The sequence below is a fragment of the Semicossyphus pulcher genome, unplaced genomic scaffold (genome assembly GCF_022749685.1).
Source record: "Semicossyphus pulcher isolate SPU_LCO1_2020_fin unplaced genomic scaffold, fSemPul1.0.p SCAF_15, whole genome shotgun sequence".
Taxonomy (NCBI): domain Eukaryota; kingdom Metazoa; phylum Chordata; class Actinopteri; order Labriformes; family Labridae; genus Semicossyphus; species Semicossyphus pulcher.
The window spans coordinates 12474961-12487469 of NW_027211659.1; the positions used below are offsets into that span (position 1 = coordinate 12474961).

The 12509-nt window shown below is 42.9% G+C and overlaps 2 protein-coding genes across 5 annotated transcripts; both read right to left on the minus strand.

Annotated features, from left to right (window-relative positions):
- Positions 1-653: 653 nt before the first annotated feature.
- On the minus strand, positions 654-1977 carry hoxd3a (homeobox D3a). 4 transcript variants are annotated; one of them, XM_069662749.1, is made up of 2 exons: positions 1542-1977; positions 654-1399 (listed from the first exon to the last, which is right to left on the minus strand). In XM_069662749.1, the coding sequence occupies exons 1-2, from the start codon at positions 1975-1977 to the stop codon at positions 654-656; spliced, it is 1182 nt and encodes a 393-aa protein (XP_069518850.1). The 4 variants fall into 4 exon arrangements, with proteins under 4 accessions (XP_069518850.1, XP_069518849.1, XP_069518848.1 ...); XM_069662748.1 differs by having other exon boundaries at positions 1530-1977; XM_069662747.1 differs by having other exon boundaries at positions 1506-1977.
- An 8767-nt stretch (positions 1978-10744) lies between these two features.
- hoxd4a (homeobox D4a) lies at positions 10745-11865 on the minus strand. Its single transcript, XM_069662750.1, has 2 exons — positions 11439-11865; positions 10745-11043 (listed from the first exon to the last, which is right to left on the minus strand). The coding sequence occupies exons 1-2, from the start codon at positions 11848-11850 to the stop codon at positions 10745-10747; spliced, it is 711 nt and encodes a 236-aa protein (XP_069518851.1). The 5' UTR covers positions 11851-11865.
- Positions 11866-12509: the final 644 nt, after the last annotated feature.

Here is a 12509-nt window from a genome sequence, read left to right on the forward strand (position 1 = left end):
ATGCCGGATTTACAATTAGAAACGCTCCTGTTTCAACAATACACTGCGAGTCAAAGCATTTTCCAAAACCCTGTTTTACCAACACTTCCAAGTGCACTGATGTGTCCAATCTTACAAAAAACTTCACACGTATAAATACTCGCATATAAACGATAAATAATGTGCAATACAAACGTTATTAAATAATAAATAGGCTAATATGCTAGGAGGGAAGATTATGCAAGAAATAATAGCAAATAAATAATGCCCGTGAGGAGAATGAGATCCTGACAAACAGACAGAACATTTTCCTAAAGTCCTTCTCTCTAAACATGAGCTTCTACCTTTGTGATCTACAAGACTTACCTTCAAGTAACGCCATGAAATATTCAATCAAAAACTGCGCATTGCACTTGAGAAAACAAAACAAAAAAAGGAACAACCAGTCTGCGTCTGCGCGTCCCCAAATATTCAAGAGAAATGGACAAAGCTGTATCATTTAGAAAATAATTACACAATAGCATTAATAGTAATATCAATAATACTGTAATAATACACACGACTCGCTTGGAGTGTAGTTATTAGACTAGTGAGGTAATAAAAAGAGCGCAACGTAATTTTGGCACACACATACACACACACGCACGCACGCGCACACACAGAGGAACCACATATTACAAATGCGTGAGTTTAGGCGCTTCCTGAATCCTTCCCTGAGACGCTTGGTGAGAGGTGAGGTCTGTGTACGTGGGGTGGGGATCACAGGGTCCGTGGTGGTGGTTCCCCGGGATCTGAGCGGCACAGCTGTAGTCCACGCTGGTGGATGAGGGGTGGGGAAGGTGGCCCAGGTTGAACATAGGGCCCGAGGCTGGCATGGAATCAACAAAATTCCCCCCCACGTAAACGGGGCTGCCTTGCAAATTCGCGTTGGCAAAGCCGCCGTTGCTCTGCATGCCGTGGTGTTCGTACTCGGAGCCCGGGTACCTCTTCTGCTGCGGGATGCAGCCACCCAAGGGCGCCGTGTACGCGGCCAAACCGTACATGTTCTGCTGGGGTTTGGCGAAGGATGGGGGCGAGGGCGCGTCATAGCTGAGGCTGTTTTGGAGCTGGCCAGAGTATCCAATGTGATTTGGGCCACTCAGCGGTGGGCTCCTATCCGGGGAGTGCCCCAGGGGAGAGTGCGCGAGCCCCTTAGATTTCTGGTCCTTTTTGTATTTCATCCTCCGGTTTTGAAACCAGATCTTTATTTGGCGCTCGGTGAGGTTCAACAGATTGGCCATTTCCACTCTCCGAGGGCGACACAGATAGCGGTTAAAGTGAAACTCCTTCTCCAGCTCCACCAGTTGTGCGCTCGTGTACGCTGTTCTGACCCGTTTGGAGGCCGGACCGGGTGGGCTCTTCTCATCACTCACCTCTCCACCTGGAAAGCACAAACACCATCATCTTAGCGTCTTATGAGACATTCAAAGTCTAATTCAATCATACATGTAAGCACAAAAGGGCCCAGCTCCCCCATTCACACTCACAGGGGTCTCCATCATGATCTCTACCTGCAGCCGCGCAGTTGTTGCCCTTCTGCTTCGCGTTCTGCCGGGTCTCCTTCATCCAGGGGAAGATCTGCTTGGTGAGGGCCGGCGTGGCAGAGCTGGAGCCGCTGCTGGATGGAGATTTCTTCTTCGGTGGTGCAGATCCATTGGAGCTGGGGGAGGAGGCGGACAGCGGAGGCCCCTGCTGCTCCACAATACTGGTGGCCTGGCTGCTGCTGCTGTTGCTCTGGCTGCCACTTTGGCGCATGCAGTCCCCGTTCAGGTCGCTGTCTTTAAGGGCCGGGGGCCGGACGGCGGAGGTCTGGATGGGACACACCGAGCTCTGGTAGTCAGTCTCGATGTTAGAGGTGGGGTAGGACTGGTGAGCGGGGCCGTAGCTGTAGGAGTCTGGTTTGGGGTAGGTGTAGCCTCCAAAAAGTCCAGAGTTATCGTAGTATGTTGCTTTCTGCATTTTGGGGATTCAAAGCCAATAAGCCAGAGAAACTGGATCCAATGGCATGGATGGTGTTTATTCACGTGATTGGTGTTTCCCACCGCTGCTCCAGACTGTGACCTGCGCAGAGACATACATCACACTCATGAATAAGGCCTGCAGTCATTGTAGCTGCAACTTCCTAAACACAAGTCCAAAGATTGCTTGAGTTTAAATAAACCAAATCTCTCTCTGCTTGCAGCCCAAGTCTCGTGCTGCTACGGGCTCTACAGCAGCCATTAAATCACACATCGCCACAGTGACGCATGTCCACGCTCCACACTCAAGCAGTGTGACTCATTTCATGGCACAAAACAGTTAAAGTTTAACTTTCGCTAAAAGGACCCTCTGGGAGGCTTTAGGAGTCCCTCAGAAATAAGCTGAATCAGCATTTGACACAGTCGCGCACGCGCACACACACACGCACACAGACACACACAATACCCTTTTCACTAATCACAAGGCCTGACAAAGCCCGTCATGCATTGTTCCCTGTAGCAGAAATATAGCCCACCAAGGCCGCGCGCATGAGTTTGGATATCATGTTTTACGCACAAGAGGAGCTAAAAACCTGATCTCATCCACTGATTGTTATAAATGTTAGTATGTCAAATGTATGGAGAGAGGGAGAGGGAGAGAAAGAGAGAAAGAGAGAGAGAGAGAGAGAGAGAGAGAGAGAGAGAGATAGGGAGAGAGAGATTATCTGGATAGGTGTAGGAGTTAAATATGATATTTCATTTTCCTTTACGCAACCTGTGTTTTGGTTGTTTGGTTGGTTTTACGCATCTGCTCCTTTCATGTAACATTCACCTTTAGGCTCAATTATAAATTAAATAATAGATTTAGAAAAAGGTTGAAATATTCTGCTTGATATTTTTTAAATCAGCTACATTTATTGTAAGAATGTAACAGAGACGCGCATGTGGCATGCTGGCATTTTACCCCAACAAAAATATCAAAGGGCCCTGTACTGTATGTTGGTGGCTTGAGGAGCTGCAGTCCGCGTCGTGCATAACAATTGCACCTGTCAGTGTGGACCGCGGGCAGAATTTATGACCGCAAATGTTATGGTTGTAAACGGCCTGAGAGAGGAATGAAAAGCAAAACAGTCCTCGGGACGCGCGGCCCTCAGAAGTGTAAAACTAGGCGTAGGAGGAAGGCAAGGGAAAGAATTTCATACTCGGCGGCTTCTCCCATACAGAGGCTCGGGTTATAAATGATGCCTCCATTCTGGCTGCGCGCGAGGCTGCAAGAACTAACACAGAGAGGAGAGGCTGGAGATGTTTTACTGGTTTAAAAAGAGGGAGAATGTTCGCGTTGCGCATTTTGGGAAACCGGGTAAAAATGTCGAAATTGTGAGATGAAATGGTGAAAATCTTCTTGACTTTACATTTTAAAATGTGCATGTTCTTCCGGTGATGTTTCATTATAATTTAAAAATAATTCCTGTATTTTTTTAATGTATTTTCTTGTGGTGAAATAGTAGTACATGTGCTTTGCTGCAGCGTAAAAACGGGGTGTATTAGAATGGGACTGGTGTGCGCAAATAATTCCACGTAGAGTCTAAAGTCATCCCTCATGTCTGTTGTCGTGATTTAAGCCTCCTGTGGAACTCTGTGAGCGTTAATATGCAGCCTAATAACAAATCACCCTTTCACCTTGTTAGCAGTTGGCTGTGTTGTTCGCTCCCTTCATTAAAGGAAATGTTACTCACCGAAATCTGCGTAAATCTCTTTTATATCCCTCACGCATTCGTCACCGCTCCCACCTCGACCTGCAAGAGAGAGGAAAGAAATGTTTGTTCACATTTGTTTGTTTTTTGTTCCTTTTTTTAATCGAAGCTTTAACCAAAATATTTTACAAGAATAAGCAAGTAGCGGGCAGGCCCAGTGTGACAAAGTCACATTTTTTTTTTAAAAAGAGAAAAAGATACAAATTAAAGGTGAATTTATTTAATATAAAAAAAAAACAGGAAGAAAATTTGCACATGATTCCTGCTCAGTTGCTCTCATTCTTTATGACTTGAACATTTTCTAAATTGGAGGGATTATCTCTGCAATGACACTTTTTTTTTTTGCAGCTTGGAAAAGTCTGACATGTGCACTTTTACACAAAGAGCCAGCTCGAATATTTAGCAGTCATAAGCTTTTTTTAGTGACCTTTGGGTCATTCAGCGTTTAGTCAAAGTTTAATGAACAACGAGCTGTTTGCCTTCAAGTAGCCCCAAGTCTTCTTTAAATTCAAAGCAGCTTTTTTCAGCGCGGATGCTCGACGGACCTCCAGAAGCAGGAATCAAACGAGAGAAATGTTCTTTTTTTTTACTATGAGTTTGAAGGCACCATTTCCTCTCTTCTTTCAATTGAGGATTAAAAATGCCACCATGGAGATTTAAAATTCCTTCGATGTGGAATATTTGTTAAACTGGTCGATAATGTCCGCCTGAAGTGCCTTTGAGCACACTGGGCTGCTAGTAGCAGACATGCTCCTCTTTTCACACAGCGCTGTTTTTCGCCTACGCGCTGTTACGGTAAGTTTGGTGCACACAAAGGGCCGGACTCAGTGTCGAGTGTTATTATGTCGGCTAGTAGTTTCTCATGCTTTGGACATTCAAAGTCTGACAGGAAGTTAAAACGACTCGAAAGCTGCTTAAAAATCTCACAAATGTTTGTTAAATCAAAGAAACAAGGACAGTTTATACAAATTAATTAAAATAGTTAAGATAGTGTAAAATGCATGATGATAATACAGCTGCTCACAAAGTGCCAAAGCTCCACTGCAGCAAGAGATTTGCTGCTATAATGCTGCCTTTTGTTGAATTAAGCGGAAATGCATCTGCTACCTGCAAATACGCACAGCGAGTCTTCTTTATAAAGGTGTACTACACATTAATTAAACCTTAATCTGTTATAGTAATATGAGAAAAATGAAGATAATCCACTTTAACATAAGGCCTGATTTGATTCCAAACACAAAAAGAAATAAATGTTTACATAAGTTACATTAACAAAATAAAAGCGTGCAAAAACGCATCCAAAATAGCAGCAAAACCAAAGTATTTGCCTTAATCCGTCTTCAGTATCCATTCCGCCAATCCTTAAAAGCGTCAAATATGAATTCGTGTATAGTATAAAGTCTCAGGTTAACAAAGCCATACAGCAGAAACCACATAAATCACGCACAAACGCCACAGTGACGATAAGACAACAAATTAATGTGATTTACGATCCAAGAGCGAAAAAGAAAAGTTCCTCTCTTACTTCTTCCTCTGAGCCGCTTTTCATCCAAACGTGAAATCAGCTGGAAAAAAAGAGGGCGCAGGACGCAATCCGTCGATAATATTTGAGCTTAAATAAAATATATTATGAATGTGCTTTTTCAGGAGGTGGATGCAGACTCCATACATCCGGCGGAGAGAGCGACATTAACAAGCATCACCTCCATGAGCGGAATAAATCACATATATCCCCTTGCATTATATTAACCCGTGGTTAAAGGTGGCTTTCTGCCGTGCAGTTTCTTACCTGTGAATCAATTCATCATAAAACAGTTTCCTCTCTCAGTCTCAGCTCCTCTCTAGAATAAATCCTTCACCCTTTGTCTGCACACAATGCTGTCCTAAACCTGATCTTGCTGTTTTTCAGACATTTCCATATACCAATGGAGACAGTATTCCCGAAAGAATGGAAGGACTCGCATTCAACTACCAATAAAAAGCGAACAAGGTATCCTTATTCCAGAAAAAAAAAAATCCCTGGCAATCAATCACCCATTGGAATATACAGGAATTCACAGCCCGGATAGGCCTGCGCGGATTTGGAGCTCTAACATTAGGAGGGTTTTTTTTAGGTGTTTCGGAAGCTTTGTGATGACAAATAAAGGCGGCTGCCTTAAGATACAAGCATATTTGTTCACGTGATTGTTCTCTTCTTCACCCGAGCCTTACCTCACCAATCCATTTTGATAAAGGGTGGCGTTTATTTCCTCATCTGAGCTGCGCGAGAGGGCTTCACTGCCTATTTCTTTTCATCACGAGCATTTTTCAACTCTCGTGCACTTCAGTATTTAACACAAGCATTGCATATTGAGTCATTTTAAAAGCTGTGATGAGGATTTGCACACATTCTCAGGCTGCATCCTTGTTGTGCGTATAAATTGTGATTGGAAATTTGCACTATTTTGTGGATTTTTGCTTAAAAAGATCAGAAATTTCACAATAAAGCGTGTGACTTGGGCCTTAAACGCACCACAGCTCAGTATCTTTGCACACTATTGTAAAACAATACTAGAACGCTTCCTATCGATGTCCTGTTTGGTCGCCCAATAACTGCAAACGGAGTGGGACGTGCATCTTAAAAATGATTTATGAATTAAATGACACGTGCGTTTTTTCTCCTTCCATCTGGGACTGATTGTATTCAAATAAAGCACATTATCATCTTTTGTTTGTTGTGTCTGTCCTCACACACAAAGAGGGAGAGAGAGAGACAGAGGGGCACGTCTTCTCCTGCATTGTTTCCATTTTTCAGCTCAGAAGAAAAGAACGGATCGGTTTGCAAATATAAATATTTAAGAAAAAGAGGATGGATTGCAAGAAGCAGCTTCGGAGCCGCAGAGAGCATCGGCTGTAGCCGTTTGCTGTGAGGAAGAAGGAAGAAGAAGCAGGGATGCAGGGCTGGTAGCGTCGCAGCATATGTTCGGAGGGTAATAAAAGTGAAAGATTTACAGTTTTCGCCCGGCCCCCCAACAGCCTCGCACCCTTTCAGGAATTACTGAGAATGATTTACAAGCAGGCAGGAGTGTCAGCGTGCCCAAACTTCCAGGACTTCTTAGAAAACCAAATCATCTCACAGCAACAAATAAAACTGCAGATATCGACAATCCTCTCAATCTTATTTTGAACTTTAAATCAAGATTTCTACTGCCCAAACAAGACATCTATTTTTACTTCAAATGCTGTTTTTTTAAAAATAAAGTTATTCTTTTTTTAATTTTTAGACTAAATTGGTTCAAAGAGTGTGAATAAAGATTGAATGGGCCCAGCGCTGCTGGCCACCCTGAGCTCTATGTGTCCGAAAGAGCATTTATTCTGAGTGAGCATCCATAAATACATGTCAGTGCCCTTTACTTTTTACCATAAATCCTATCAATCCCTTTCAGCAAATCTGCCTATAAAGGAAGCCGAAAAAAAAGCCACCATTTCTGACATATTAAATAAAAAAAGAAGACATGCAAACAGCGACTAACCACAGCCTTTAGCGCACACATCAAAAGGGAGCAATTTATCAAATATCACGACATTTGATATCGTCATTTAGCAGCTCTGGCTACATGAAAAATGCTGAAATATTTACCTACCCAAGCATCCATCGGTTCGGATGTGTCGCTAAAGTGCGGGGCTACGCTCGCGCCGGGTATCGGATATTATTTTCTTGGGGGATCTCTTCAGTTTTCAAGTCTGATAGAGTCCTCGCGATTAATGACGACGCCGTGTTTCTAGGGGGACGTGCTGCATTAATTATTTAGACAATCACGTGGTCGGAGAATGGAGAGCGGAGTGGTATAGTCTCCGGATTAGATCTGTGAATGCAGACAGCGCACTTTAATATATCTTAGGGGGGTTGTCTGGCTCGGAGAGGCTTCTGCGAAAACAGCTGGAAATCAAATATGGCCGGATGGAGAGCGAAGACGGTGTATTCCTGCACTGGGTGCAGTGTCATTGAAAATGGCACTGCCTTTGGCTCCCATTTATTGCCGTTCAGACATGTAGGTCAGTGTGGCTGCACTGCTGGATGTTGGAGGAGGCTGCTCTGACCTGAAAATGGCCGGGGGAACTATTTTATGATATATTTCATTTAAAATTAACTTTGTTTTATATTCAATTCAAATGAAACTACAAGCAAGATCTTAGACTACTTATGTTTGTTTCTTAAGGGTTTTATATACTAAATAATTTAGGCTTATAAATAGTGATCACTATGGCACCCTTTAATAACTTTATACTATAAAACTTAGATTAACTGTCCAACCGTGCCAACATACCCCCCTCTCCTCTCAGCTCTCCTCAGCATCTCTGTGCACATCAGTGATGGCAGGATGCTGGATCGGTCGCATCACTTTGTCTCAGCTTCTCTCTGAATCTATATGACGCGCGCTTGTTGTGCTTTACGCACACACACACACGCACACACACATATAGAGCCCGTGCACGCCTATAACCTCGCGTGAGCTCAGCTGGGATTACACATTGGTCAGCTGGGGATGAAAACAGCCCTGAGTGACTGAAGATTGTCTTTCCACATGTCCGTTTATGAGCACGTTTGTTTGGATCAGAGCTGATGTGCTGTGTGGAGGGTCGGGGGGCGGGGGGGTCAGTGATGCAGGGGGTCACATTCAATAAAGGCAGTGCTCGTGCAGCATGAGGGGGCTACATATGAAATCTAAAGTGTAATGTAAGTGTATGTTGTATATTGAGGCAGTGTATGTAGTGGTTTATTGTGTGTGTATGCCTACATGCCAAAACAGTCCTGATTAATGTGGTGATCTGGTTTTGGGCCAAGAAATCTCAAAAGTTTTCCTTTTGTGTTTTTGGTCTATAAAGACTCATGTAACTGTTGTAACTTCATTTACTGTGTTTTTACTCAAATTAAAGCCTAATAAGAAACCTAACACAGTTCTCAATAAATAAATCACCTTGAAAAGCTGCACAAAGAGCTCATGGTGACGTTTTTACGCACCCATGCGCTCCTTTGGATACGAGCTTGTGAAAGAACCGGAGCAGAAACTCGTTTTAAAGAATGTTTTTTTAAAAGATATGCTCCATTTGTTGAAGCCTAAAAAATATATTTATGCTTGTAAATTACACGTTTGACAGGAGAAGAGGCTGACTCTGCCCAGGCAGCGCACATTTGGTGCATTTGTGTGTGGAGGTTTTTTTTGTAGAAGGGGGCTGTTTGTCCATTTGGCTCCACGTGCGCAAGAAAAACTCTTTTCCCACCAAAAGTGAGGCTTTTGCAGACTGAGCGAAACGATGCACTAAATTGCTAAATAAAAAAGGGGGGAAATTTCAATTTTTAAGAGGTAAGAGAAAAATGTAAATACCTTGTTTGGCCCGGGAAAATAAATATCCTCCAAATCTGGGTTTTTCTCTCGTGCAGAAAATAAAAAGAACTCGCGACAAAGTGCCAGCTGCAAACATATAAATGCATAATCAGTAGAAATCTTTATTTTTTTCCAATATACTTCTCGCATCTCAATGCACAATACAAGGTAGAAAGCATGTACAAAAATAAAACCAAAAAGATTGCATATTGACATGAGGAGACAAATGCACAAATCGGAACCTTTTGGGGGCTTCGTCTCATTTAAATACGGTTTGAAACACGTGGAAAACTGTGGAATTCAAACACTGAATCCTGCTTTGAATTCTTTTGGCTTTTAAGTGTGTAAAAAAAAAGAAGCAAAGCATCGCCTGGGAGAGAAAATGCTGCCTGTCCGGCGGGTCAGGGGGTGCTGGGGGTCAGTCCTCGCGGCTGAAACGTGTCCCCTGGATGAACCTGCCGCTGCTGCTTTTGTCGACCTTCGCTTGAAATACCTTTTCAAGCCTGTCCTGGCTTCAGAAAGAAAGCTCCTGGCATACAAGGAGAGCTTCTTCTTTTTTGTTTTTTGTTCCTAAAGACAATGACGGTCTAAAACAAGAAATCTGTGTGTTTGAAACGTGACGTGAAAGCCCCCTCGGTTAGCTCGCTGTCAATGAAAAACCGGAAGATTCCCACATTAACTAAGACTAAAAGTTCGCATACAGCCATGCTAATAATGCACAAACATATTTTAGATTAATTCAAATTTATTTAACGAATACTTTTAATTAAAATTGTGTGTGTGCTATACGAAAATGTACACGGTTTTTTTAACAAATAAATAAGGACGTAAAAAAAATATCAAGAAAAATAAACAATAATACTCCTTAAAATATCCCGGAAGTGATTCTTTCCGATGTGAAACATTTAATATCAATCTGAGTCCATGCAGGAACAAATGATGGTTCATATTAGATTCAGATGGCATGTACACTGTTTACAAAGACGTCAGGAGAGATTTATAAGGGCACTCAGAGGAGTATGCGCACAGGAATGTCTTGATTTTTTGGGGGGATTTATATTTAAGCTATAAAAAAAATCAAAGCTTTATTGTACAAAATAAGTTAAACAAACGAGAAACAAAGAAACGTGTGAGAGGATTTGACGGGGTTTTTTGCAACTTACGAGAGTAGGTTGCGTTTTTAGGCGTGCTCTGTGGAAATAATGTTTCCTTCAAGTATTTATATTTTGTGCGTTTTTTTAATAGAGGGAAAATAATTTGTGTGTGTGTGTAATTTAAACGAAGGGCTTCCCTGTTTGGAGTCCACGTGAGAAGGAGCAGACACACTTTGTTTAAATCCATGAAATCAGCCGAGGTCTCTCATTAAATGTCCTCAGGGTGGAGCGTCCAAACAAATCAACAAAAAGAAGATGAAGAAAAATAAGTTTGTTTCAAGGTTTTGGAGCCACTTTGAGGAAATCAAAAGCAGGAGAAGGCTCAACTTTCAAACCTCAAGACTGATTGATTTTCTGACTCAGTCTTGAGTCAACACTGTGGGGTCTTTTTTTGTTAAATAATAATAAAAAAACGACATCAGTCCATGCAAAAGTCAGATGCAACCCTCTGTCTTTTTTATGTACAGTTCACTCCTAACCCCTTCCTCTTGTTTTTATAACGCTGTGATATCAGTCTGGTTGTCCTTTTGCAGGCTCTGCAGATGGCTTGAGGCTGGTGCTGATCTGCCCTTGGTGTTGGGCAGTTTGTGATCTTTCTTCCATTTCATGCGTCTGTTCTGAAACCAGATTTTGATTTGCCTCTCGGACAGACAGAGAGTGTGCGCGATCTCGATCCTCCGCCGCCTGGTCAGGTACCTGTTAAAATGAAACTCCTTTTCCAGCTCCAAAACCTGCTGCCGGGTGTAAGCTGTCCTGGAGCGCTTGGGCTCGGGTCCTGTGTAGTCCGGGTTCACTTTGGAGAAGGAAAACAAAAGAGAGAGACACAGAAAGTCAGAAAATGTTGCCAGGCAGGAGAAAATATAGAGCAAAAGGAGTGTCTTTCTAGTCCCGGGGCGCTCAAACTTCAAAATTAGTCACGAGGAAGCAAAATAAGGAAGTGGTGGCTGATTTGAGCTGGATTTAAAGAGATTTGCAGCAGGTTTAAGCGCCATTACAGCCGGTCAATATGTGTTTTCAGTAGCTTTCAGGCGCTCACCTAGCGGCCTATTTCCTCAGCTATAAAAATTTATGACTTGTGTAATTGGCGAGGCCTTTAAAAGACTCCCATAAATATTACACTGAATGATTTTTAAAGTACACGTCTCAGCTGGTGCACAAGTAAAGAAGAGGAAGAGGAAGAAATCTTACCAGTAGTTACGTGGACTTTCTTCATCCAGGGGTAAACTACTGCTGGCGTCTTGGCTTGTATCCCATTTTGGCTCTTTGTGTTTTGCTGCTGTCCACAAGTCCGGGGTCCGGCCACTGGCACCGTAACCCCCTGCTCAGTCTGTCCGCTAAAGGGGCTCGAGTGGCCGGATCTGTCTTGCACATGACCCGGGGGCTGCTGCGCGCTCGAGTCCGGCACAGTGCTGCAGCTGAAGGGCTGCTCCGGGTAGTTTGGCCGTGGGTAGATCCCTGGATGCTGAAAGTCTGAGTCCTGCGATGGACTGTAGTAGTCCGAGCCCTGCTCAGGTATATAGTTATTTTGTGAATATTCCTCGCACGGAGGAAATTTCGGATCCACATACTTAGAGTTCACCATATACGAACTCATGGCCATTAATTTCTGAAGGTAGAAAATACTAATTTTTCTCGAGTTGTCTTTTTTTCCTCCCTCCATAAAGCCCTCCTACTTGGTGTCAACTGAATAAAGTTAGCGAACCATGTGACCAGATCGGCCAATGGAGGTGATGCTGGTGCACACACGGGTAAACATACAACTAAAAGCAATTCTATCTGACTTGAGATGGACTTTAATTAGACCCTGGTGGAAAAAACAAATATAGACCCGAAACATCCGCGTGCAGGTTTATATTGTACAAAGATATCCTTAAGAAAAGAAAGAAAAAACACACTTCCACTTCTTTTCTTTAATATTTAATTAAAAAAATATATAAAACAAGAAAAGATTAAAGACTGATTGTGCATTTTTTGGGTGTTTTATCAACGCAGGAATAAAAATACACCAGTTTGTAAAGTCTAACTCGCAGGCTTGGTGTTCAACAGAGAAAGCAACAAAAGCTACAAAAAGCCCCGCGGCATAAAAGCAGCGAAGAATGACTGAGGACAATTGATGGACACTGTCTTTGTCAAGAAGGGGTCATCCAAAAGTTACACGAATCTCATCCCTTCATCTGCTCCAGTCCCTTTGAAAAAAAAAAGTGTCTCAAGAGCCCATTGGCCGCCAGCAGCAGCAGCAGCAGCCTCTGGGAATCAATA